This window comes from Eutrigla gurnardus, assembly GCF_963514095.1.
Source record: "Eutrigla gurnardus genome assembly, chromosome: 17".
Classification (NCBI taxonomy): domain Eukaryota; kingdom Metazoa; phylum Chordata; class Actinopteri; order Perciformes; family Triglidae; genus Eutrigla; species Eutrigla gurnardus.
The window spans coordinates 10640386-10668136 of record NC_139928.1 but is presented as its reverse complement, the minus strand read 5'-3'; the positions used below and the strand labels follow the sequence as shown (position 1 = coordinate 10668136).

Genomic DNA, 27751 nt, shown 5'->3' with positions numbered 1-27751 from the left:
TGTGTGTGACAGTAATAGAGCCATACTTTAATTTTCTAAATTCCCTCTCCAGGAGGAGATTTTTAATTTGTACATTGGTTTTGTTAACAAACCCATTTAACATAAGCAGAACGACTGAAGCTTTTTTCTAGAGACAGTTCACATTCATCACATATTTCATCATTAAAACGTGAACTGTAATGCTCGGCTAGCACAGATTAATTAAATGGATGTAATGAAGTGTTCGTTAATTAAATCAAACGTTAAATTAAGTGAAGACTTGTACGGCATCAAAGGCGTTGTCTTTACTAGTCTGCTTTAGCTTTTATCTTCTTGTTAATTGTCTCCCTCCAGGGTTCTTTTTAAAAAATATTGTATATGTTTTGCTTATATATGCCTCGTCATCAGCATCCTCTTCTTCGTCTTCGTCTTCTTCGTCTTCTTCTTCTTCTTCTATATCAACTAAGAAACAAACATTAGGTCAGAAGTGTCTGTACAGTGTCATTAAACTTGAAATTAGCCTCCCATTTTTTCCATTTCAGTTTGATTTAAAGTAGTTTTTTTTTTCAACAAAATCTGTGAGTTTTGTCCACCATTGCTGGGGTTTTACAATCAACACTGGCTGGTTTTCCTGCTGCCGATAGGAGACGTCTTCCACCATTAGCTTTAGCTGTCTATGGCAGCGGCCCTCCTCCCACTGGCTTAGCGGGTGGAAAAAGTGACACAGCAGCTAAAACGCAAGAGGTAACGCTGCTCCCAGACAGAGTGATCAAATGGAGACAAAAAAAAGAGCCCAGAGCTCGACTTGGTTCTGCAGGCTTTATTTAATAAATACAAAACAGCCTACTGTTCATCTAATGAACACACAGTCAGAGACATGAGTGACTTTGGTCATTGTGTGACACAAAATACCAACTACAGAATGTGTAAACAACAACAACATATGGAACATGTTCAACTGTGGAGACGGATGCAGATGGCATTCCCAACCCCCAACATACACACACACACACACACACACACACACCCAGACAGTCTCTGCTCTGATCCAAAGCCATCAATTTGCTGAAGTTGATAAATAACTCATCCTTTCATGCCCACTTATATATTTTAGAGATGTGGGGATTATGTTGTCCTTCAAGCTACTGACAAATATTTTAAGCATCAGTCAAAGACAAGTTTTTAAAATTTCCAAAGAATTTTCAGAGCATGTGGTAGAAGAACGATACTACTTCTCCCCCGTGTACCAAACCAAGGAGTCCGTCCCCAGGCTGCATCGCTTTAACCACCAGCTTGGGGAAGTTTGAAGGCTGATTGCACTCAGCAAGCACCCACCAGGTGTTTTATGTGGCAGGTGGAGGTTTGATTGGTAGCAGGTGGCAGACGGTTCAAGTGCTCAGTTAAGCTCTAAACCTGGTAAAAGCAGGACACAATCCATTTTAGTGGTTGACTGCTGGACAAACTCCCTGCCGAGGGGAGCGAGTCCTGGAAGCTTCATTCTACAAGGTTGTGAATGGGTATTTGGGGTTTATGGTTATGGTGTTTTATTTTTTATAACGTTAGAGGACAGATTTTAGGCCAACCATAGAAGTTTGCATCCCTCTGGTTCCCAGACAGGCAGACATTGTGTCTTTCCGTTGAAGATAGAAGATAATGAAAATTCTATCCTGGCAGCAAATAAGTAAGTTATGTTACTACTCAGTTATGGATCCTCCCCGACAGCCGTGTTCTTGAAAGTGAAAATCAGGTTTCAAATGTACTAGACACCCTTTTTTTAGTTCTCCATCATTATTCAGTTTTCTAGTGATACATGATTTCAATTCAAGAAATTGACCTTTTGTTTTATCCAGTTACTAAATGTACCTGTTTTCATGAAAAAATTTAATTTGTTATCTCAAGATGCCAAAGTAAAGTTGTAATTATTAGAGACACTGTCAAGACCAAATCTCCAACCAGAGGTCTGTACAGCTACACGAATGTAAGAAAACCAAATAAAAAGGATTGTTCCTGCATCAGAAGCCTCACTGGGTTTTTCAAGACCCAACAGCTTTTTAGACCTTTCTCCTCCTTCCCATCTGTGAAATCATTCATGTGCGGAGGAGGTCTGGAGGAGTCATTTTACTTCCTTGTTGTCACATCGACTTGCGGCCGTAAAGCCAGAGAGGCCTGATGCTGGAGTTTTTCCTGACGAAAACTCACAGACTGTGTGAGCAAAGCTGATTTGAAGGGGATTATCTTCAACTTAAATGTACAGCACCACTGCAACAAACATTTTCTATCTAAGTAACGCCTCTGGGAAGTTTGCACTTTAACATCTGTTTCCCTTGAGACAACAATACCTGCACCACTGTTCAATGGTTTTGACTGGAGTTAGACCGATCATGAAATGTCTCTCCAAATGGTTTGTGACAGCTGATGAAGGAATAAAAAAATAGATAAGGTCACACTTTGCATCACTAGTAGATAAAAGAAAATAAGTTATAACAGGAGATGAAAAATGGAGGTTTCTAGTTTGGGTTCCCTGAAATGTGTCCTTCTAAGACATGGAAGGGTGGTCAGGCATTAATGGGGCACATGTGGCCCTTTAGTGATGCGTGAAGCCCCCCCCTCCTCAACTTTGACCCCACCTCTATAACTCTTGTTTGCCACCCATCATTCTCACTGCAGGGACCCACCATCTTTGTTTGTTAGTGTCTTGAGGAAGAACTAGCGACGGAAAGCTAGATAGCTTCCATTTATTCTACCAAGTAGTATCTGCAGAGAGAACTACTCCGAGGTAGCTGAAGTCATGGAAGTATTGTGGTATGTGGAACCTGGGACTGAAGGGAAACAACAGTTTCCATACAGGGAAAAAAAAACTTTTAAGATTCCTCCCTCCCAAAAGCTGGGCCAGTCTACGTCCATCATACCAAAATAAAACTGCAGGAACCAGAGCAATTTGAAAGAGGTGGAGTTATTGAGGTGGAAGTGATGGGAGGAGAGAGAGAAGCTGAAGTATCGGATGTCCATTAGGGATATCAGTGCCACGGTTCGTCGTGTTCACATCTTTTGCCGTGCTTTGTTGTTTTTTTCTTTGAGGGTATGAGGATGTGATTGGCTTCACGACGACCCTGCTGCTCTCCGTTCTAGCTCTAATGGAGACAAAGTGGTAGTTTCATGGTGAATGCTGTTGAATTAGACACCTTTTTGTTCACATTAGGTAAATCCAGTCTCTGTAAAGGCTTTGTTTCCTTTTTAAACTCGCCATTGTCGTCTACCACAGAGGTTAGATATGGAAGGAGAGCATTGCCTTGCTTTCTCTGGTGTGTCAGCCGGGGCTCTGAGTGCATTTTCCCAGATGTGTAATGATATACTGCTAGGTTGAACTCGCCCTAAACCAGCCAGAGAGAGAGGAGAGAGAGAGAGAGAGAGAGAGAGAGAGAGAGAGAGAGAGAGAGAGAGAGAGAGAGAGAGAGACTCCAGACAGCTGAACTCACTTAAATGTGTTCCTCATGTGTGCCGTAATATGGAAAAGATTTCAGCGCTCTCCCCTCCGCTCACCATACCCGAGCTCGGCTTAACCCTTTAACGTCCGAAACGCTCCGACTGCGCTCAACAGGATAAAGGCAGTTTAGCGAAGTCTGCGGGTCCTGTATCTTTTATTCTAGCTGTGTAAACTGTCCCTCAAGCATTAGCACATGCACAACAGTACAGTCAGATTGCAGGCTTCAATACAAACATTAGAAAACATGTAATTGTAACTGTAGATTTCTATTTTTAAAGGGCTAAGCAATATGCTATAGGTCTGCTATGCCTCCATAAAAAGTCTGAAAGTGTTGAAAAGATGCAATTTCTGTCTGGGAGTTTACTAAAACACATTAATTGTTGACCATTACAACTTTAATGCTGTGCCACATAAATATAGTCTTAATCCAACATTTTTCAACAAGACTAAACTCTGTGTTTGAGATAAATGCTAATATGAGCATGGTAATCTTCTCACAATGACAATAGTGCTGCAGGGAGAATGTATTTTTGTAGTTCAAGCCAGAAGTTAACTTCACCCTGATTCCTTCAACAAACAGTCAATGGGATTTTTCCTTTGGAAACTGTATAATTGCAGAAAATAAACTCTGGCAAAACTTACACATTTTGCTCAGCAAGATAATCTTTGAGAATTTTTAAAGCATGGATGCTATCGCTATGCTAAAATGTTAACATCTCTTAAGCTTAACCGCAGACCTTATTTCAGGCACCTAACCAAAAACCCATCGACTTCAAGACCAGGGAACCGGAAGTGCCAAAATGCTAACTCATTTCTCGGTTTTAGGACTTGTTCCTGCAGCACTCCATGCTAACATGCTGTTTAGCAGTTTGTTTGCTATCCTTTTTTAGAATTGATCTGCTAATGTAATGTGCTAAAAACAATTAAAGAACAGCAGTGAGTAATGGGAATGTCATTAGTTCTGCAGGTATTTGGTCATAAACCAAAGCATTGGACATATTGAACTTTTGACCTGAAGATGGAGCTCGATTAAAACATAAGACATCCAAAACTGTTCATCCTGCCGGGAGCATGAATATTTGCACCATATGCCATGCCAATTTGAGTCATTTTGCACATTTTTCAAATATCACAAATCTGTCAACCTACTGGTGCAGGAAGAATCATTAGGATTCATCCTCTGGGGACCATGAATTCTGCTCAAAGTTTCAATCCAATCAATAAATGTTGAGATATTATTGGTTTGGACCAAATTACGATTAACCAACTGACATTTTTAGGGTCATGACAACGATATTACCAGAATTTGAGGTTTAACCCTGACAACATATCTGAGACTTCTAGCACCCTACGAAGTGAAATAGTTATTCCTAATTGGGAGTCAACACATTGATATTTGAATGTGAATATTATGTAAATATGCTGTGAATGTGATGCACTCTGCTTTATTTGAAGAGACACAAGATGCTGTACAGAATTAGAAAGTAATGGTAAATTTTCCTCGTCGTGAGAGCAACCCTTCTGGTTTTTATCTTTGCTCCTGGAGAATATGGCCACCAAAACCTTGACTGAACTCAGAGTCAAAAGATCATCTCGACTCTTGCATATTTATGCATCCTTTCAAGAGAAATTAAAAAAAACACTAAAGAAAAGAAAAATACATATATGGACATTTTCTTGCTGTACACTTATGTGAGTTGGACTCTTTTTCCTCTCTCAAACCACGGCTCAGCTCTATCTAGCAATTAGCTGCCTGCCATGGACTCTTGTGACATTGTGCTGGGATATTTCTGTCGCGTTTATTATGCGTTTGCTGACCAGACTGTGAGTCATGTGGACGCACAGGCAAACCTAACCATGTGTTAGTCGCAGCCAAGGGAGGTTCCCTACTTTGATTTTCTCCCTTTTGCCTTCTACCTTTTTTTGCAGTTCTCACGTTCGTCCTCATCACTTGAGCTCTTTCATTGACGGAAAGGCTTTTTGAGGGGATCTGTGCTTTAATTTTGATATATCCTCTGAAGTATGCAAGAAATATGCAAGAAGCCTCATCCACAAGAGAGAAAAACGTTTTCTTCAACGCGATTGTTAAGTGCATCTCCAGTGGAGGAGCTTTTCGCTGTGACTCAACTTCTCCACCGAGCTCGCTTGTGTTTCCTGACACTTATTTATACTCTCTTACCCGTACCCTCACTCCTTCCCCCGCACCCATCCCCAAACTGACATTAGATCAGCTCTTAAATGAGCCCGCCTCCCTGCGCCTCAAGTCTAAAAGTTCAAGAAATCTGTTCCAATGGAAAGTGCCTGCAGATGTGGTAAGCTGAGGGAGTGAAGGCAGACGGGGAAGAAAAGAGAGGCAAAGACAAAGAGATGTGGCAAAAAGCAGGGAGACACTGACATGATACAAGAAACTAAGGGGGGAAGCAAGAGAGAGAAGGGAATAAGGGAGAAAATACACAACGTAGACGCATCAGATACTTGGCTGGGGTGTTGTATAATTTGAGGCACTCAAAGTAAATGAGAGCTCCTTAAAAAGCCCTGGCTTGTCTTTTACTAGATCTCCCCCAGTTCCTTCCTTCCTGGGTGCTGCAGAGTCAGTCAGCGGGCGAATAATACCAGTGGCCTCAGCATGCTGATATGCGCTCAGGCCTGTCGAGCCAACATGAGAGCTGAATTCTTTGACTCAGCCAGCCTTTCTGATCGCTGTGCTTAAAGACGCGAACAAGTGCCAGCAGCTTCCAGGTTCTCTTCTTAATCTAAATGCTGCTAAACCTACATGCCTGACTGTTCTGCCGCTGGCTGCCGCAGTGATTTCTCTGCTTATCGCCACATCAAAATAAAGAAATTCAATAAAAATTCAATAAGTCATCACAAAATCATGCTGCAGATCCAGACGTTATTCAAACACACATTTACATTTGCATTTAGGGCATACTTACAATAACTACTTACATAACTTTATCTCAAATTCTCGTAGAAGTCACAAAGTTCCAGAAGAAGCCAAATATATTGAGCTGAATCAAATGATGCACTCTCTGCATCTGGAATATTTCTCTCTGATGGGACGGTGCTGCCAATTATAACACTGATTTGGGCTTAAAGTAAGACTGTGTAACTTTTGAAAGAAGAATGAACATTACCTTCCTCTTACAAGTGATCTGCTTGTGGTTTATGTTAGCAAACTTTAGATAGATATTACTGTGTGATGGTGGTGGTGGAACAAAATCAAAATACTTTATAGACGGTGGCTATTATTCCTTGTTCATCAACAGTCTGTATTTGTAATTGTGTGCTACACTTTATTCAAATCCCTATGAATCTTGGGAAATGGAAGGCAATTCAACATGTTTCTACCACTTGGGTCCTCAATGGCGACATGGAGAAGTTTTCACTCAGCTAATACATGAAATAGAGTATAGCTTTAATGAGAAGTTTAACAACTCAATACAGACTATATACTTTATAATGGAGTGCTGCAGGGATGACGTAATTGTGTTAGGTAAAGGAAGTTAGCATCAAACTGGTTCCCTCGACAAAAAGCCAAAGGGATTTTTTTCCCATTTGATTTTCGATTATTGCAGAAAATAAACATAAGTCTAGCAGGTTTATGAATCTTTCATGTTTCGTTCAGCATGATAATCGTCACAAATGAACACCCAGTTATGCTTTATGAATCCACCAGAGTAAAAAAGCAAACGTTAAGCTATAAACAAACTGAAGTTGACTAGTCAGCAAGTAGCAACCGCCTTTTTTAAGACGTACAAAGGCTTCAAATTTCATGAAAGGGGTATTTTTATTATTATTATTATTTATTTATTAACTAAAAGTTGACTTCAAGTTGAAGTAACAGGAAGTGTCAAAATGCTAACTTGTTTCCAATTTTTAGGCCTCATTCGTGCAGCACTCCATACAGTTGGAATTGTTTGACATTTTGGGAAACCTCTCTCATGTCTGTGCAGTAAATGTGAAGCTGCCACCAGCAGCTGGATAGCCTAGCTTAGCACAAACACTGGAAACTGGTTCGTCCAAAGCCACATAACCACTGATAGCAAACAAATATTTGGTCCCAAGATGTACAACTGATGCTCATTTCGTCACCCGACCCTCAACAGCTTAGAAATGTTAATTCACTATTTAACAAAAACATTTTTATCATAGAGAGGCTGAGTTTCATAGTTTCTGGTTTTTACCGACAGTATTCCTACGTGGAAAGTCCGTCGCAAATGTTCAGAGACGAGAAAGAGGAAAACTGCCTGGAATAAAGGCTGTAATTTGAAAACCTCAACCGCCCCTGCATGTCTGCTGGTGTGTGTGTGTGTGTGTGTGTGTGTGTGTGTGTGTGTGTGTGTGTGTGTGTGTGTGTGTGTGTGTGTGTGTGTGTGTGTGTGTGTGTGTGTGTGTGTGGTGCCCTGTTTAATTAGTGCCTCTACATGTGTGTGAATGTCACAGAGGGCAGTTTGTCTGAATATTTCATCCATAGCACTCTGCTTCCCTCAATCACCTTTTGATCTTTTCTCATCTCTTTGCTTCAGTCGGTGAAAGGACTATAGGTGTGTGTGTGTGTGTGTGTGTGTGTGTGTGTGTGTGTGTGTGTGTGTGTGTGTGTGTGTGTGTGTGTGTGTGTGTGTGTGTGTGTGTGTGTGTGTCCTCTTTAAACACCAACTCTCTTTCTCTGTGCTTCATCTCTAAACGTGTGTGTGGGCCACCTAAACCCAGTGACCAACATTCACTTTATTTCACAGTTAGAAAAAGGTTCAAAATGCTTTGAAGCATTCTGCAAAATGAAACCAAACAGAGAATGTCCTGCTGTTATCCCTCACTAAGATAACTGTCTCTTAGTTACCTGTATGTCCCTCCAGCTCCTCCTTCAGCACTATCATTTCCCAGGTTCTGACTTAAAGTCCTCAAGGCCGTGGTGCAGCATGGGGACAAAATAAAGCATAATGAACGGATGAAGAAATACAATTAATGATTCCATGCAGGTGAGAGGCAATTTCCTGCTGTCCTTAGAGGGCATGGCTATTATAAATCATCACAAAGTTAATGTCTAACATAGGGGCATATCTTCAATTATGTCATCGTTTTTATGCTCTACATTAATGTTTTAAAACCACATATGCTGACATTCAGTAGATGTGTCATTTGAAGTGTTGCCATCTTATCTTTTCTGTAATTTTAATGCACAGTGTGAGACGATAACATCAGATGTATTCCGGTGTTTCGCTGTCATCGATGCAACAGTGATTCATTTAATTTAAGCATGCAGCAGTTGATCAAATCTGGCTTCTTCCTAAATCGCATTTTACGCCTTACCAGCTGACTGACTGGTGGACCGTCACTCCACGACACGAGAGGATCCACCCCACCCACAATCCTCAGCGCTCGCTTCCGCGCAAGAATGGAAAGATGAGCCCCAGTGAGATGAGGCCAGTGAGGAAACTACTTGGACGAGCCAATCGGAGCGCAGCACATCTGGAGGAATCCGTCTGCGGGCCCAGCTGGCAGCACTATGGGAGACAGCAGAGCAGAGGAGCAAGATGTTAGACCCAAAATGGCTGAGCCTTTTAGAGAAATCTCCACCTCGTTTCAGTGGAGCTGTCTTTACCTTAATCATTATTTAGAGAAAAAAAGCACAGTTAAAGGAACAACGCACAATATATGTTTGGCGTTGACCAGAAGTTGAACTGGGAGACTGTAGCAGTGTGTAGCTTCTCCACAGGAGAACATTGGCATTTGTTTGAATGAAGACTTTAATAAATCAGTTAACAGGTGGATTAGGTGACCTAAACTAGCCGTCTACTCCCCCAACTGACTCACATTGAGGAAATGAGAATTTTTTCTACTGAAAATCCAATTTCATAGTTCTTTCAGTATACAAATAATTCACATATATAACAGTGAGCTTTTAAAACTCAAATTTATAATAAGTATTTTGTTGCTAACCATATTCTTGAATGTCTACAAAGAGCAACCATTCACTGGGATGAAAGGATAAAACACAGTTGACTGTTTGATGTGTAACGTGGTTGAATCGAGAGGAGAGAGAGAAAAAAAAAAGTCTGATGATGTGGAGCTTTGCAGCCATCTTTGATTTCCTACGCCGCCTGTCTGGTCTCTCAGTTACTTCAAGGCTTCGGCCCCTCAGCAAACATGAGAATGTAACTCTGCAGTGAGTGGGAGCTCTGCCATCTTTAAAACACATTTCATCTCGCTCGCCCCTCCCCTTTGCTTTTTTCTCTGCCTTTCTGTCTTCCCCTCTGGTTCGACTCGGGGAAGAGTTGAGGTGAAGTCGTCGGGAGTGTCCAACAATTACTTTTATTCTGGCTCGGAGGGGGGAGGAAGGAGAACGGGGCCTGTCTGTGGGCAGGAGGCAAAGAACAGCTTAGATGGGTAGATGAGGAGAATATGTAGCCTCCTGTATTGTCTAACAGAGTGAGCGCTGCACACGTACCTGTATGTTGCTAAAGATTAAGAAAACATAGAAAAATGTACGTATGAAGTCATTCAGAAACAGGCTTTTCTTCATTATGATCAGCTTTAAATCTCAATAAAGAGTTCTTCGTTCATGCTTGCAGAGGAGGATCTAAGTGGAGATCCATTTCCTTTGATATTTTGCCTGACAGACACACTACTACATACTAAGTGTGTATTGAGGCAGATCCATAAAATACTTGTACAGAAGTTGAATTTAAGTTGCAGAAAATCTCCTTTGCGAGGTGCAGAATAAGACTTAAGTTAGGCTGAACTATTCCTACACAACCAGCAAACTTCTCCCATTTAAATGATCCGTCCGCAGCAATAGTGATCATTCGTCCTGTGACTTGGAAAAATGTGAACTTTAAGGTCACAGGGTTGCTGCACTGTGATATGCATTTTCTTCCTTTTTTAGTGCTCAATAGATGCATTTAGTTCATAATGTAAATGTGAGCGCATCACTGTCCTAACAGTGTTCTTTCATGCTGTGTGCTTTATTCACTGGGATGGACATGAGGTGTGTAAGGCAACATGAGGGCCACGCTGAGTGTTGTTGGAGAGGTAGAAGTATAGATGACATGTCTGGTCATGTGGGCAGGGAGGGAGCTGCTGAGAGAGAGAGAGGTTGAAACTAGATCTCTCCTTCACACCTGTCCTTTGTCAGTCTAAAGCTCCAGCAGAGTATTCAATGTGAATCTCTGCATTCCACTGATACACTTGTGCAAAGTGCCGGTGCTTTTTTTTATTGTAATTTAATACTCTAACTGATCTACTGTCCCAGGTGTAGGAGTCGTTTGATTTTCATACGCACTTGAATTGTTCACGAATGGTACATGTGGTTTGCAGGATTATTATTATTATTATGACATTTGATAGAAAATCTGTCAGGCTGCATGATGGATGATGCTGGTAGCCACATAATACTAGAAATAGAAATAAAGTTGCCACGTGAACGCCTTAGAAAGCAATAGAAGGCTGACATTTAAAATATATCCGTGCGTAAAAACGGCAAACTGACAGTTCAATAGATTAACAACAATTCAATATATAATACTACAATATGTCTAAAAGTGATTTCCCCCCCATACAATCCGAAATAGAGAAGAAGAGGCGATCCGGGCCCTCTCGGTGCCAACTGAAGCCCCCCGACGCGCACCAAAACGGGCACATTTTACGCACAAACCCCCGAACTGAACTTGGGGTGGAACACCCGGCGCCCGTGTCTCAGCACTGACACATCGGATTCAATGCAACCCGTAAAAGAAGGGGGAAAGCATAGGCCTCCTTCTCCCTTTTAAAGCTCGACGCTGTCCACGTCCTCAAAAAGAATGGATCTAATTAAAACGTTGCACTCGTCATCATCGCCGAAGCTTTGCCAAAGCGTTCTGGTGGAGAGGAGGCTGGGAGATGCAGCACCACATGACTGAGTCCGCGCTGGAGAGGGATGGGAGTCAGATTGGGTTTCTCTTCTCTCATTGGCCGGTGGGCTGACTTTTGACACGCAGACCAGGGACCCTCCTGCCGTATAAATAGGCCCGACAGAACTTTATTATTCTAGCATCACGGCAGCAGGTTTCTGCTCAGTTTGGAGTTACTCGTGTCACCTACAACTGTATGCCTGCTTGAAGGAGGTTTAAAAACAGGGGTTTAGCAGCACAAGGAGTCTGCATGTCTGCATAGACATGCTCAGCTTTGTGGATACTCGGATTCTGTTGCTGCTTGCAGTAACTTCATACATAGCAACATGTCAACGTAAGTTTGAATATCTGCTCTTTTTTTTCTCTGTGATGGATATTTTTTCCCCCACTGCTTGAGGATCTTGCGCTTTGGCTTTTGTTTGGGACTTACGTGAAGGTCAACCTGAAGACAGCTCAAAGCAATGCAGAGTAAAGCTCAACGGATTGAGGTCATGCAGAGGATTCTTCAACGTTTTTTTTGTTCCAAGGATACAATTATTTTATATTTGATTAGTTTCCGAAAGGGAGAAGTTGCGCTCCATTAAAAAAAAAAAAGTTTTCTCGCTTTGAAGAAATCTCTAAAGTAGTCGGTCTAGTGTATTTTCAAAGAGTTTTAGTGCATGTGTCATTAAAATAGGCTAAACGGGGCTTTTCTTTTAGACATAGGATGAAAAACGTTGTGGGGCGTTGTACATATTGTTCCATCCAGACGTCCAGCTAATGAGGCTTTGTCATAGGAAACTGCGATGTCTCCCCCTGGTGGGCATGGGTGCAAACATCTACTTGCACAATTAGATTTTCCATTCTTTAAAAAGAGGAAAATCTGTATTAAAAAAAAACTACAATTTGACTCAATGCATACTGGTATTTCTATAGTTAGTTAAAACTCTGTCACTGACTTTTTTATATAGTTACAGTTTACTGCAGGATTTATCATTGTTTAGGGCACAGCACGATTTAAAGATTAGACCACATGATGTGCTTTTACGTAGAAGCTTCTTGGTAAAAAATGTTTTATTGTTATAATACATTAAATTGGGAGATAGTGAGTCTTACGTCACTTTGAAACAAGTGAACTCAAGCGCGCCGCCTTGTGGTCTAGATGGGACATGAAGCGTTAGGGTTCATGGGAGGTCCCAGCTGTGTCAAGGCCAGCCATAACCAGCTGATGTCCACCTGCAAGTGTGGATGAGAGACACACACATCAGCAATGGACGTCAGCCACAATGCACTCATCAAATAATCCAAAAATATATATTTCTATATTTTTTTCAATTTTCGGATGGTAGAATTCAATCCAATTGGGCTAAAATTCACCTCTTTTTAACTAAAAAAGAAATCAGAAAATGCACCTTTTAATAATATTGTAGCAGAAATCAGAACTGTCAATAATAGATGTCATGCAGCTAACAAGCCAAGTGATAGTCTTATCTCTTTTGCAGTCCAACTATTCCTGTCCCAAGGGCACAAACGACCTGTTCAGGCCTGCTAGCAGCCGCATCCTTGATTTCTGGAATGCTATTGAACACTGAAATTCACATTCATGACAGAGTTAGACAGTTAGAAGGAGCGAGCATGCATCATGCATGACCCTCGGCTACACTTTCAGACATGAGCTGAGACTTGTGCTACAGATTGCAGATGTATAGCAAATAACCAGTAAGGCTCATTGTTTTAGGTCCTGAGCGTTTGTTGAGATACTGGTGATGTGAGTCCTTATGTTCTCACAGCCCCAGGTGAAGGTTAAGCAGTGTGGCTTTCTGTTTCACGATGAATATTTGCATTTTTTTTAACATGGAATTGTTAGATTAGTTACTGTGCATTTTAAATCCCACATGAAGGCATACTGTTTTTTTCCTGCAGACTGTGGTTGAAGTCTAGTGTGTATATCTCACTGAGCTACAGAAAAGAGGTTAACGCAGTTAAAAAAAAAAGAATAGAGATGGATTGAAATGACATTGTTGTTCTTTTTCACTTTACTGTTTTGCTCTAAAAATGCTCATCATGTTCTAACGGAGTGTTCCCTCTTCTCTCCCCACCCTTCTTTTCTCCCTCTCCCTCCATCTCGTCCCTCCGACGCCACAGTCTCGGTTAGTACAAATGCATTTAATCATTCAAGCAACACTTCTTAATGATAGCTTTACCTCGTCTCTTTGCTTTTTCTTCACATCCTCCAAACGCTGTGAAATAGTCCATGAAAGGAAGACCCCTCGGCTGCTGTCGGTCATATGAGCAATCTCAGCGATGGCAGACGTTTCATTTAGGAATTTCTGAACCGAGTTATTTCTCTCAGTTCTCTCCCTTCCTGTCCATGAATAGGTGAGGGTCCTATTGGCTAAAGTTTGTGTCAATGAAAGCTAAAACCGCAGCTCTGAGGCACCCATGGGGCCTGGTACAAAGGATCCTTTCTGAGGGGCAGATGGGAGGTTTGCCCCTAGCAGCTGGCTGTAGGTCCGCTTGGAGTCTCCCTCTGCTCCTTGATAAGATTTCATTTGGATTTAAAGCCGATCTCAGACCAGCTAGGAAAAGTTGAGATCTTCAGCTCAGATCAAACAAATTGATTTGTTATCAATCAGCCTGAGGCCCCTCTAATGTAAGACCAACAGAACCAGATGAGTTTGTTGGAACGATTCTGCTCATCATTGAGATTGCCCAAATTAACATGTTTGCAGCATTAACATGTTTTAAAGGTGCAGTACGCACTGTGTGGTTTTGATTTCAGAACTTTATTAGGTCCACGGACTAACACAAACTCTCCTAAGAGCTTGTTGAGTCAGTTTTAGCATCTCTCTGCATTACTGCGTCTTCATTGTAATCCCCATATCTCCATGAGCATGTTTAATCCACGCTTGTGACGGCATCATGTCTTATTTTGCATGTTTAGCTATTTATGGTAAACGATAAGAGAGCTGAATGTCCGATGCAGCCTGAAGAGTAAATAAATAAATCTTACATTTATTTATCTTCTTTTCTACTTGGCGAAGCATCATGGCGAGCGTGTGACGCTGTTATGTGTCATTTAGAGGCTACATTGTGCCAAATCAGACACATAGTTTAGATTGGATTTAACTTGCTTACCCTCTCACTGTAAGATGAAGTTTGTTTCCATACACATTTGATTGATTTTAGCATACACCAGATGATTTGTTTGCTTTCAGTCACATGCTGTATGGTTTCGATGCTTTGCTAGAGGGATAGTTGGACGCTGACATGTTGCTAAAGCTGCCAGCTGAGTCATCTGCTCTGTGTTTTGGTCTGACTGAGTGATTTTCTGCTGCAGGGTCCCAGAGGAGACAAAGGACCTCGAGGTGACAGGGTAAGCTCAAGTCAAACTCTCCTTCCTTGGACCCAACAACTGTTACCAAATATGTGATTCAGGCATTTAACGTTATTTATTTATGATGGATCTTTGGTGTGGTGTCTGTCAACGTCATTTGACCTTCTAACCTCAGTAGGCCACACCCCTTTGTTTACATCACCCATAGTGTAGCCCTAGTGTTTAGGGACGATACACGGATATGGATGGGTACTATTTAAACTATTAACCTCATTTCTTTTATCATTTTTTAAAGCACTTTTCCCCTCTCACTGGTGCTGCAAAAAGTCTGCTCATGATATAATAATACATATATTATAATAACATAATAATGTGCTACAATAGAGTTCAAGCTTTCTCTATTTATCTAATGTTTCTGTTCATTTATGAAAGAGAATAATCCAAGAATCACACAAAACCTGTTGGCAGCTGTTCATTCAGTAGCAACGTTTTCTCACGCTATCGTCTGTTTTACAGGGTCCTCAGGGCCCAAATGGAAAAGATGGCAACCCCGGACTCCCTGGCCCCGCTGGCCCCCCTGGTCCCCCTGGACTCGGAGGAGTAAGTCCGCACCGCTTATTTATCTCAAAAGTGTTCCAAAAACCTATAAGGATAATTCAGCAATAATGTTGAAATATGTCTGTGTGCATTCGACCCACATCATCGGGGCTGCAGACGGTGATTCTGTGCAGCGCTGGCTGGCAGGGTTCATAGTCACCATCATAATCAAGGTCACAGGTTTAGGATGTCATAAACCTGTGACCTTTGAACCTTGGTTACCCAGTTGTCACCATTTCCCAACAGAACAACACAACAAGGGGACTATCAGTGTGTATCTCTGTTTGTCCCACGGTGACAATATGATTATTCAATCTGTGTGGGTTTTTTTCTGTTTCTCAGAACTTTGCTGCTCAGTATGATGGCGTAAAAGGACCCGATGCCGGACCTGGACCCACGGTGAGGGCCCCCCTCTCTTTCTACCACACACACACACATTTAATCTGCCCACATACCTACCTTTATTTCAATAGTGAGATGTTTACATCCTTCCCTGCACATAAATACTTACATCTCACACCTTTCTGATTCCAGACCCGACACAGTTTCACTCACACAATGACAAAGTGCACCACCGTGCATTCATTTAGTGTCATGAATGATATGTAAAATCGACTTATTTCTCCTTTTCAGGGTTTGGGAGGACCAAGAGGCCCCCCTGGACAGTCTGGACCCCCTGTAAGTTCACACACACACTGCTAATTTAAACTATAGAGTGATTTGAGCAATATGACCAGCTACTAAGACCCATAAACGTAATCTGCCATTTCTACAATGCCTATATGAAGACTAATCGCCTCTTATCATTCATCAGGGACCTCAGGGACACACTGGACACCCCGGTGAGCCTGGAGAGCCTGGACAAACTGTAAGATTATCCTCCAAAATATTCACTCACCCATGTGATACCGCCATCTCAGAAGCATTTCCCATCTTCCAGTTCTGAAATGCTCTGAAATATTCTGGTTTTCCTTCCAAAGGGTCCCCTCGGTGCTCGCGGCCCCCCTGGACCTCCTGGCAAATCCGGAGAGGACGTACGTATACGTTCGTGTTTCTACAAGCACTTTTAAGGGACTTTACAGATTTTGTGAAGACGTTATATTGTTACCCTGCTGTCTTTTAATGGATTTTACTTTTTTCTGCCGTGGAGTTACCTGGCAGCTGGAATGTCACATGGTAACATCTGTTTCGCTGTCTGACAGGGTAACAACGGCAGACCTGGCAAGCCCGGAGACAGAGGTACCCACGGCCCCCAGGTGAGAGATGTTCCCCACTCAAGAATGAAACACACACGGATACAAAACTGACGTCTGATCTGTAAATATGGGAGCATGTCTCAGTAATTTCTTCTTGATTCTGAATTGCAGGGCGCTCGTGGATTCCCCGGAACCCCTGGACTTCCAGGAATGAAGGGACACAGAGTGAGTGTTGATCGGGTTTGCCCAAAACAGCAGAGGAAATGCTGGAAAAGCTACACCTGTGTAGTAGATATAACACAGGGCTCAATGGCTGCTATTTAACATGTTTACTCATAAGAAATTCTTCTGAACTTTTGAACTTTCTGGCAAACAAACTTGGTATGACTTTGGTATGACTTGATTGCTCTAACGAGGATCCCTGTCTCTGAAGCAGCACTTTTTAGCAGTAATAGTAGAAGTGCTTTATCCTTTTATATAGCCTACAGACCGCCGAGTTGTGTCTGTTAGCCCTTATTAACATCTTCCATCATCTTTCTTTCTGTCTTACAGGGTTACACTGGTCTGGATGGACGCAAGGGAGAGCCCGGTGGTGCCGGTTCCAAGGTAAGAAGTATAGCATCACCAATCCTTCGCCACGGTTTTCACCTCACTTGATAAAATGAAATGTCTCTATTTGATTTGTCAACCTTGAGCCACTTCACGGCAGATACCTAATCCACCTTCTCCTGTCTCTCCTAAAGGGTGAGAACGGTGCCCACGGATCTTCTGGAAGTCCCGGACTTGCTGTAAGTTCACCATTTATGCACAGACCCTGAGTCACCGTAGTAAACCTTGGTGCATGACACATAATTCACCATTTGCCATCACACGACTGCAGCAAAGACACTTTTCTCATCGCTGCGGTTTCCTTTCAGGGAGCTCGTGGTATGTCTGGTGAGAGAGGCCGTGCCGGTCCTGCTGGCCCTGCTGGTGCTCGTGGTGCTGATGGCAATGTTGGACCCTCCGGTGCCGCTGTGAGTATTAGCCCTTTAATATATTTAAATATAAAGAATCATTTGTAATATAGCATCAGAGGAAGAAGAAATTATGCCACTAGTTAAGACTATAAATGTAGAATTGGACCCGACTTAATGTGAGCTTTGACCTCTATGACATTTAACCTGATGCCATATCTGCTGTTCTTTTACCCAGGGTCCTCTTGGATCTGCTGGTCCCCCAGGTTTCCCCGGTGGTCCCGGACCCAAGGTAAATGTGCTGTCACTTCCCGTGGCATTTACTGTCCTTCGGCAACAACACACCCTCCCAGAGATGTTCAAGTATACACTATCCCCACGGGAATAGTTCATACTTTCAACAGCCTCGGCATACACCATTTGTTTCATTATGACAAGACAAACAAATCCATACCCACACATCCTCAAGCAGACCCATTATTATTAATGCCTTTGATTGATTGTGGATGTGTTTTTGTCTTTGACAGGGAGAGATTGGAGCTGCTGGAGCAAATGGCCCAACTGGAGCTCAGGGATCTAGAGGAGAGCCCGGTGTCAATGGTGGTGTTGGCCCCGTCGGCCCCCTTGTAAGTATACGAAGGTGTCCTCTTTCTGGGAAAATCTAAATCACGTATATTATCTATTTCCTTAGGTACAAAACTCCAATAAGTATGTGTTGCCGAATGTTTCAGTGTTTTCTCTAATTCTCCAACTTCTTGTTCTTCCCCTGCAGGGTAACCCCGGTGTTAATGGACTGAATGGAGCCAAGGGACCTACTGTAAGTATTCAAGTTGTACTAGTCGAGCATGCTTAGGTCAAAGGTCATTTAATCACAAAACATAATTTAATTGCAGGATGCATCTTTCATTGTTGTCTTTTAAAACTCAACATAATATAGTCTCTATTATATTAAGAGGTATACAATGATGAAGGCGTGACACCCAGACACAGGGAAGAGATGGGACGCTCACCTGTCCATCTCGCTTGTTATTTAGGGTGCCCCTGGTGTTGCTGGAGCTCCTGGCTTCCCTGGACCAAGAGGAGGACCCGGACCCCAGGGTCCTCAGGGTGCTGCTGGACAGAGAGGTCTCTCCGTAAGTACACAACCAACACACGAACAACGCCCACGAAAAAAGGAAGACATCCGACACATACATACACACAGATGGTTGATTGTCTCATTAATAGTGTCTGTTTGTCCGTTTTAGGGAGATCCTGGTGTTCAGGGTATTAAGGGAGATGGCGGACCCAAAGGAGAGCCTGTAAGTTCACATCCTGATCTTCTACTTTACTTTAAAACGTTACCAAGCTGAATTTGAATGCATCTGAATACTCTGTTTACGATTGTCCTTCAACTCCTCTGTTGCCGTCCTCAGGGTAATTCAGGACCCCAGGGACCCCCCGGACCTCAGGGTGAGGAGGGCAAGAGAGGACCCACTGGTGAGCTTGGTGCCACTGGACCAACTGGAAACCGTGGAGCCAGAGTGAGTACCAGGTCATATGATTCTATATTCAGAGCTGTGGTTCTTGGATCACTTGCTAATGCCTGTGTTCCTCTTGCAGGGCTCCGCTGGAAGCCGTGGTATGCCTGGTAGTGAGGGAAGAACTGGCCCAGTTGTAAGTGTTCAATAAGCGAATATTATTCCACCAGCATGCAAATCTATATTTGATCACACTGATAAGAAGACAAAATGAAGTTCTCTTTTATTCCCAAATATAATCAGCGTTTAGTCCTCCTCACTTCCCTTAAGGCTCCTTGTCTCCCTCTAACAGGGTATGCCTGGTGCCCGTGGTTCCACTGGTAACGCTGGAGCCCGTGGAATCCCAGGAGATGCTGGCCGCGCCGGAGAGTCTGGCTCAGCCGGTCTCAGGGTGAGTTCTGTTTTTGTCGCAGGGTTCTGATCTCTGTGTCACTTCTCTGATTGGAGTTGTAAGAGAATAGGCCTGTAGCAAATTGGAATAGCTGAGTAATAATAGCTTAGAAGCGGCAGTAATGTCATTGTTTTAGTATGAGGCTGTTGTTTGATGTGAAATGACCTGCGGTTCACCTGTAGCCGTACAAATTCATGAAACATCTTAATGACTGGTGTTTTGTTTTGTACAGGGTCTCCCAGGAAGCCCTGGAAGCTCTGGACCCCCAGGAAAGGAGGGACCTGCTGTGAGTAAAATCTGCATTTTACACCGATTGAAATTATTAATAATATTCTAAAATGTTACTTTGGGACACAGTCTCATTCTGTGCTGTTTAGGATATTCATATGATTAACATGGACTTCATGCTGTACTTTCTGTTTCCTCTTCCAGGGTGCTGCTGGACAAGATGGCCGTGTTGGACCTCCCGGCCCAACTGGACCTAGAGGCCAGCCCGGAAACATCGGTTTCCCCGGACCCAAAGGACCTTCTGTAAGTAGAAGTCAATCATTCACTTGGAATGATGTCTTTTTTCTTTGTTTTAGTGTTCGTAAGTTAATCGTAACCTGTGCTTCCCCAACTCTCGCCTCCTTCAGGGTGAAGCTGGCAAGCCTGGAGACAAGGGAGCCACTGGCCCATCTGGACTGAGAGTAAGTAAAGAAAAAAACACCCTGCGAGGGTTACATCCAGTTACTCACTGATAAAACGTTTCAACGTGTTTTGTCAGTTGTTATAACATGTCATCATGTTTCTATCTAGGGAGGCCCTGGACCTGATGGCAACAATGGTGCCACTGGTGCATCTGGACCTGCTGTGAGTACCCTTATATACATATGTCACCCTTTTCCAACAAATACATGAAACATTTTTGAGTTGATTTTGTTGCTGTTACCACAGGTGTGCCGGTTTTAACATTGGTCTTCTCTTTTTCTCGCCACAGGGCGGTGTTGGTGAGAAGGGAGAGCAAGGACCATCTGGAGCTCCTGGTTTCCAGGTGTGGATCAAACAACTGATTCTATTCCAATGCTCATTGTAAACAGATCTAAAACGGTCCAAAAACATACAAGTGCACTAATCGGAGCAAATGTTGTGTACATTTTGGTACCTACACAACCCATTTTCCTGAGATGTTTTAGAATGTGTACTTTTTGGTCCTGATGTTGTGGCTTGATGTTTTCAGGGTCTGCCTGGTCCCGCTGGAGGTGCTGGAGAGGCTGGCAAGGCCGGAGACAGAGTAATTAACACACACACACACAGACTTCCACATGCTGTACAGTCAAACATAGCAAATGTAGAATAAGCAGTACACCTCTAACCCAGGATTCATGTCTCTACAGGGTATCCCAGGAGACCATGGAGCTGCTGGACCTTCTGGTGTCAAGGTGAGTTCACCTGTCCATGCCTTGTACATTTGCACACGTATGATAAAACATCTCCTGCAACAACCAGCTTTCAATAGCTGAAGGCAATTTGTTGACTTCCTCTATGTGTTCCTCCAGGGAGAGCGTGGTACCCCCGGTGTTGCTGGAGCTTCTGGACCTCAGGGACCAATCGGACCCCGTGGACCCGCTGGAGCCCCCGGAATCGATGGTGGCAAGGTAGGATGATGCCATATAATTGAATTTATTGGATATGCTCTTAAGAGTATAATAATCCTAGAAAAACAGAACACTTCAGCGGCAAGTTCATATATGAGATATTGCGTTTATGGAAGCGTGTGTGCTTTATGCAAAAAGGAACCATAATTTGTTGCGTCTGCTTCCAGGGAGAGCCTGGTGTTGCTGGACTTGCTGGTGGCGCTGGACATCAAGGACCTGGAGGCATGCCCGGTGAGCGTGGAGTTGCTGGTGCCCCTGGAGGCAAGGGAGAGAAGGTAAGTTCCCAAATTCTATCATCTGTAGATAAAGTGGGATTTTAGCATTCAACAGTATTTATTTTAGAATGCTTGTTGTATGTAATGTATATGTATACATTAGATTCAAGCTTTAGCTCTGTATCTCTGTTCTATTGAAGTTTATGCTTATTATACATGGTCCATGTTAAATAAAACTTATTAAATACATGTTTGAAAGAAAATCTCCCTCCTTCTCGTTCTCTCTCTCCTATAGGGAGAGGGTGGCCACAGAGGACCCGACGGCAATCTTGGAAGAGATGGTAGCCGTGTAAGTTCAACTCTCTTATTCTTCTCAACGCCCTTTACATAAAAATAGTAGCCACTCATTCCACAAGTTTGAGTTTAGTAAGCAGAGCCTTGGTCTTACTGTCCTCTCCTCTGTCTTTCTAGGGCATGCAAGGACCAGCTGGACCTCCTGGACCCACTGGAGCCAATGGTGATAAGGTAAGTCACGTGTGGTTATCATTAACTGCAAAGTAAATAAAAAATCTAAACCATTAGAACAAAGGTGTTTGGGATCCACACTGTCACGCAGATTAATGAATGTTACCAAGTTTTGTTTAAGACCTAAAAAATGGCTGCCCCCAACATTATTCAAGATGGCTGCCAGACTCTCGTAACGGCGACCAACAGAAATAAAAAGACATCAAGACATGTTGAGATCAAATCACTGCCAGAAATGATCTCTTGGCTGACCAACCCGAATCCGTGTCCTTGTGTACCGCACGCTCTGTGGGAGAACCCCCACTGTAGCATTGTATCTGTAGAACCTCAACACTGCCACCTGGTGGCTGTTTTACTATATTACAGCAGTGGCTCACCTACAACTACATTTAGGATGGCAGCGGTGTTTTCAAATTCATTGATTGGGTTTTGAAATTGACGGTACAAAAGTCAGTTTAAAACCATTCTGATGCTGACAAAAGATTACTTATGAATGGACAGATGGATAATAATGAAGAGACGGATGAATCAATGGACTCATGGATGCTACAATGCTAAGCTAATGAAACGCTCACTGTTCTCTCCTGCAGGGTGAGGGAGGTGCCTTCGGACCTGCCGGCCCTGCTGGACCTCGTGGAGTCTCTGTGAGTAGCTGTGGCTGATGATTACAAACATCACCCATTTTACCATATTCAACTGACGCACCCATATTCTAACTCACTGCTTGTTGTCCACAGGGAGAGCGTGGAGAGGTTGGACCTGCTGGATCTCCCGGATTCGCTGGACCCCCTGTAAGCCAGCAGCCAAATCGCCTTGCAATACAACCTCTTACATTCTATAGTACAATTACATACACACCTATTATCCAGATATTGACCCAGCACCATTCCTCTTCCTGTCTTACAGGGCTCTGATGGTCAGACCGGAGTAAGAGGAGAGCGTGGACCCGCTGGAGTAAAGGGAGAAGGTGGCTCCTCTGGACCTTCTGGACCCGCTGGACAGTCTGGACCTGCTGTTAGTAGCCTTTTCACTTGACATACACACTTGCATTGGACACTTGCACTGAATTTATAAACCCACTAATGATGCTTGATATTGAATGGTGTCTGATTTGTGTTTATCTAGGGTGCCACTGGCCCTGCTGGACCTACTGGTGGCCGTGGAGACAACGGACCTCCTGTGAGTACTGAAACACGATAAATAATTCCTACTGATCACACTTACTGCATCCAGGAGCATTTAAGAACATGAAAAACATGACAACACGCATAAACCAATCTAATCACTGTTGTAGCTGTCTTTTAAATCAAGTAAAGGCTACCTGAGCATGTAGTAACTATAAATGAACTCCAATAGGGGAAATCAACCAAAAACGCAGCAGTAGTATTTAAAGCGTTTTACAATTTCAGGGCAGACAAATTTAACATTTTGTGTTATTTCTGTGGTTGTTTTTTATTTTTTCATACGTGCTGAAGGGCCAGAAATGGCTTATGTTTTCTCTCTGATATCCACACACACACACACACACACACACACACACGCGCGCGCACACACACTGACACCACACATTCTTGATGACCACTGTGTAACCTTTGATGATGTGTGTTTCTGATGTCAGGGTCTGACTGGTTTCCCTGGTAGTCTTGGCAGAATGGGAACACCCGGTCCCAGTGTGAGTATTACTTTTATATTACATTACATTAGTTAAAACACACACACACACACACACATTGAACTGCTTGTCATATCAGTGAAACAGTGATGACAAGTGACATTAACACATTCTCCTCTTCTTCTCCTCATAGGGCATTGTTGGACCCTCTGGCCAAGCTGGTGCCGCTGGTAAGGATGGCCCTCGTGGTGCCCGTGGTGATTCTGGTCCCGCCGGTCCTTCTGGAGATCAGGGTATGGTTGGACCACCTGGTCCATCTGGAGAGAAGGGACCCTCTGGAGAGTCTGGCCCCCCTGTAAGTCATAGCTCTTATTTTGTTCAACACTATGAGAGCACTTAAAAGGTTAAAAATAACAACAGTTGTATACATAAATACAACTGAGATTATATCTGTGTTACGGTCATATAGATCTATAGATCACCATCGTCAATGCATGCATATGTGTGTGTTTAGGGTGCTCCTGGTTCTTCTGGAAGCAGTGGTCCTCTTGGACTTCAGGGATTCGTTGGTCTGCCTGGTGCTAGAGGAGAGCGTGGTACACCTGGTGGTGCTGGTGGTTTGGTAAGTACCAATTAGTATCCTCCAAAGATTTCCCCTGCACTATATCTCAGAACCATTTTTTATTTATCATTTAAACCCCCAAAAGTCCAACATGAAGTCTTTGACTGTATTTGATCCCGCAATTTTGTTTCTTCATCCTATCACAGGGAGAGCCTGGTAGATCTGGACCCGCTGGTCCCAGTGGACCCCGTGGTGCCCCTGGCAACACTGGCCTGCCCGGTATGACCGGACCCCAGGGAGAGGCTGGACGTGAGGTAAGGTTTGAACAGGCCAATATCAAGGACTGCAATTGCCCGTTAGTGGTAACCAGATGTGGAGAAAGATAGAGATTTTTATGTAAACTGTCATATTATTTGCCATCTACAGGGTAACCCTGGTAACGATGGACCCCCTGGCCGTCCTGGTTCTCCTGGATTCAAGGTAAGGCCCTTTCATACACCTTAAAGCATATTTGAATGCACGCATGATGTCCTCTAACCCACATCTGCACCTTTTCACCATGCTTAGGGAGACCGTGGAGAGCCCGGACCTTCTGGTTCCATGGGACTTTCTGGTTCCCCTGGACCTGCTGGACCCGCTGGAGCTGCTGGCAGAGCAGGAGGCCGTGGAGAGTCTGTAAGTATAAACAGCAAGCCTTTTTAATAGAGATTCACTACCAGACCATTTCCAAATAGTAACATCTACATTCATCTGCCTACTTCAATCATCCTTTTATTCCTGTCTCTCCTTGTCTCTAGGGCCCAGGAGGTCCCTCTGGACCTGTTGGAGCCGCTGGAGCTAGAGGTGCCTCTGTAAGTAAAATTAGCACCTATAGTCATAGAAATAGCACATAGAAAGAATAGTGTTAATTGAATAGAAGTACTCAGATTTAACGTGTGTGTGTGTGTGTTATAGGGACCTGCTGGAATCCGTGGTGAGAAGGGAGTTGGTGGGGACAAGGGAGAGAGAGGCATGAAGGGTCTGCGCGGACATGGTGGTCTCCAGGGAATGCCCGGACCTTCTGTGAGTGACGGCCCACCATCATAATGCACACAGACTAGAAACGTACAGCGACATGTGCTCATATTTACTTGATCTGCAAGGTCTACTACGATTCCATTCGCTGATGCACTTTCTCACCCCTTAGGGACCATCCGGTGACTCTGGAGCTGCTGGACAAAATGGACCTTCTGGACCCAGAGTGAGTGGAATCCTTATGACTCGCAATACACCAGTATTTCTTCTAGTTCCACCTGTAGTCCACAAATCAAATGCTTGTATGTGAGATAGGATTTAGTGTGGGTCATTTTAAGACCGTGTGGTAGAGAAAGTATCAAATAGTGTTCATTGTAATGTGAAGAACCACATTCAGAACTAATGACAGAACATTTATAACTATCTGAATTTTCTCTGTTGTATTGTGTTCTTTCCTTGATCACTAAAACACTGAACGTAAGATTTCCAAAAAAGACAAATGTTTGATTGTGTCATACTATGACCTCCTCTTCAGGGACCTGCTGGACCCCACGGACCCCCTGGTAAGGACGGCAGAGCTGGCGGACATGGTACCCTTGGTTCTCCTGGTGCTCGTGGACCCCCTGGATACGTCGGACCTGCTGTAAGCACAATTTAGCTCCACTGTACATCAAAGGATCTTCTGCTAAGGATCCGACTGCAACTGTATTTCACATATCAATCCACTGTTTTCCATATCAGGGTCCTCCTGGATCTCCTGGTCTGCCCGGACCTCCCGGCCCCGCTGGTGGTGGATATGATGTCTCCGGATATGATGAGTACAGAGCTGATCAGCCCGCTCTGAGAGCCAAGGACTACGAGGTCGATGCCACCATCAAGTCCCTCAACACTCAGATCGATAACCTGCTCACCCCTGAGGGATCCAGGAAGAACCCTGCCCGCACCTGCCGTGACATCAAACTCAGCCACCCCGAATGGAGCACCGGTGAGCTCAACTTACTCTGAAAGCACTGTGGGGTATACAAACCCCTACATTGAGTACAGCTTAGATGCCTTTTGGAGTCAAATGCCCTCTTTCCATCGATTTGACACTCTTCTTCCTGCCCGGTAGGATTCTACTGGATTGACCCCAACCAGGGATGCAGCAGTGATGCCATCAAGGTCTTCTGCGACTTCACCACCCGCGAGACCTGCGTCCATGCTCACCCCGAGAGCATCGCCCGCAAGAACTGGTTCAGAAGCACAGAGGCCAAGAAGCACGTCTGGTTCGGAGAGACCATCAATGGTGGTACCGAGGTAAGGATCTCCTACCTACGGCTTTAAACACAACACACAAGCCCAGGAAATAACTGTAGCCGCTGTGACTCATTTGTCATGCTTTCCTTCATTCAGTTCGCCTACAACGACGAGACCCTCAGCCCCCAGAGCATGGCCACCCAGCTCGCCTTCATGCGCCTGCTGTCCAACCAGGCTAGCCAGAACATCACCTACCACTGCAAGAACAGCAATGCCTACATGAGTGACGAGACCGGCAACCTGAAGAAGGCTGTGGTGATCCAGGGCTCCAACGATGTGGAGCTGAGAGCTGAGGGCAACAGCCGCTTCACCTTCTCCGTGCTGGAGGATGGCTGCACTGTGAGTAGCTCTTTGGTCATTACTGTTTATATCGTTCTTGCTCACGAGAAGGGAAATATTCTGTTTGCAAACTACTAAATCCATGCAATGTTTGCTGTCACAGCACAGGCCTCATTATTCTAAAATGCTGTGTCTTCTTTTCCTCCCGCAGAGACACACTGGTGAATGGAGCAAGACAGTGATTGAGTACAGAACAAATAAACCATCTCGCCTGCCCATCCTCGACATTGCACCTTTGGACATTGGTGGAGCTGATCAGGAGTTTGGTTTGGACATTGGCCCAGTCTGTTTCAAATAAATGGACTCATGATAAATTAAACACCAAAAAGAGAGAAAGAACGAAAAAACAAAAAATCTCTGCCCTTCTTTCTGTGTTGTTTTTTTATACCGAATGCTGATTTCTCTCTGCACATCCACTTGCTTAAGATGGGCAACTATCTGAAAGGACTGAACGGACTGAACGGAGCGTTTGTGCAATGCAAATTAATACAGCAACCCAAAGGGACGCGGGAAAACAACTTGTTGTGGGACATCATGTCATCCTTTTGTAAAAAATAAAAGAAGTGTAATAAAAACGCTGAAAGTATGCATCACTTTGTGGTCTTTGTATATCTTCCAAAGAGGAGGTTTAAAACCACAATTTCCATGAAAAAAAGGTTTAAGCTACCTCATGCCTGTACCTAAAGAAAATACTTTTGACAATACCTGGGTCCACAACCGAGATGTTCAGACTTCTAATGCTTCACGCTTTGTCCTGTTTCCGAAGGTGCTCAGTTACTTGAAACAGAGATCTATGGTGCTAATATGCAGCTGTGGAGCAAACCACTTTTTACTGTATTACTTTGTATTGACATTTGAGGAGTCTTGCATTCGTCCCCTGATACTCCCCCAATTTAAGCAGGTGGAATGTTCCTAAATCTGATGTCTGGTTTTTTTTTTTGTTTTATTATTTTGTTCTTTTTTGTTTTGTTTTGTCCCGAAGGGTTTTTTTTTTTTTTTGTTGTTTTGGTTTTTTGTTCAGGCTTTTTTTACTCTTCAAACCCCCACACCGAGTGTTCATACTGACAGCACACATTTCATCCAATTCTGAATGGTTTTTAGGCGGCCTCTCTCTCTCAAAAAATGATACCACAAAGTCTATTGTACCTATTTTGTATATGTGAGATGTTTAAATAAATTGTGAAAAGTTCTGAAATAAAGCATGTCCAATGTTCCAAAACACA

The 27751-nt window shown here is 43.5% G+C and overlaps 1 protein-coding gene and 1 long non-coding RNA gene across 3 annotated transcripts; one reads left to right on the top strand and one right to left on the bottom strand.

The window, feature by feature from the left end:
* Positions 1 to 377: 377 nt before the first annotated feature.
* LOC311027774 lies at positions 378 to 14702 on the bottom strand. 2 transcript variants are annotated; one of them, XR_014598632.1, is made up of 3 exons: positions 13536 to 14702; positions 8774 to 8967; positions 378 to 441 (listed from the first exon to the last, which is right to left on the bottom strand). It is a non-coding gene; the product is annotated as an uncharacterized lncRNA (long non-coding RNA). The 2 variants fall into 2 exon arrangements; XR_014598633.1 differs by lacking the exon at positions 378 to 441 and adding an exon at positions 8304 to 8363.
* col1a2 (collagen, type I, alpha 2) lies at positions 11493 to 27751 on the top strand. The gene is made up of 49 exons (XM_084031932.1): positions 11493 to 11718; positions 14672 to 14707; positions 15185 to 15268; positions 15608 to 15664; positions 15899 to 15943; positions 16080 to 16133; positions 16246 to 16299; positions 16468 to 16521; positions 16633 to 16686; positions 17014 to 17067; positions 17205 to 17249; positions 17379 to 17477; positions 17656 to 17709; positions 17945 to 18043; positions 18190 to 18234; positions 18452 to 18550; positions 18665 to 18718; positions 18833 to 18940; positions 19020 to 19073; positions 19230 to 19328; positions 19561 to 19614; positions 19761 to 19859; positions 19964 to 20017; positions 20127 to 20180; positions 20308 to 20361; positions 20548 to 20601; positions 20705 to 20749; positions 20867 to 20965; positions 21133 to 21240; positions 21476 to 21529; positions 21652 to 21705; positions 22296 to 22349; positions 22443 to 22496; positions 22612 to 22719; positions 22831 to 22884; positions 23324 to 23377; positions 23511 to 23672; positions 23832 to 23939; positions 24086 to 24193; positions 24306 to 24359; positions 24447 to 24554; positions 24677 to 24730; positions 24834 to 24941; positions 25066 to 25119; positions 25429 to 25536; positions 25635 to 25878; positions 26005 to 26189; positions 26286 to 26528; positions 26680 to 27751. Exons 1-49 carry the CDS (start codon positions 11617 to 11619, stop codon positions 26824 to 26826), a joined length of 4086 nt encoding a protein of 1361 aa, XP_083888058.1. The 5' UTR covers positions 11493 to 11616; the 3' UTR covers positions 26827 to 27751.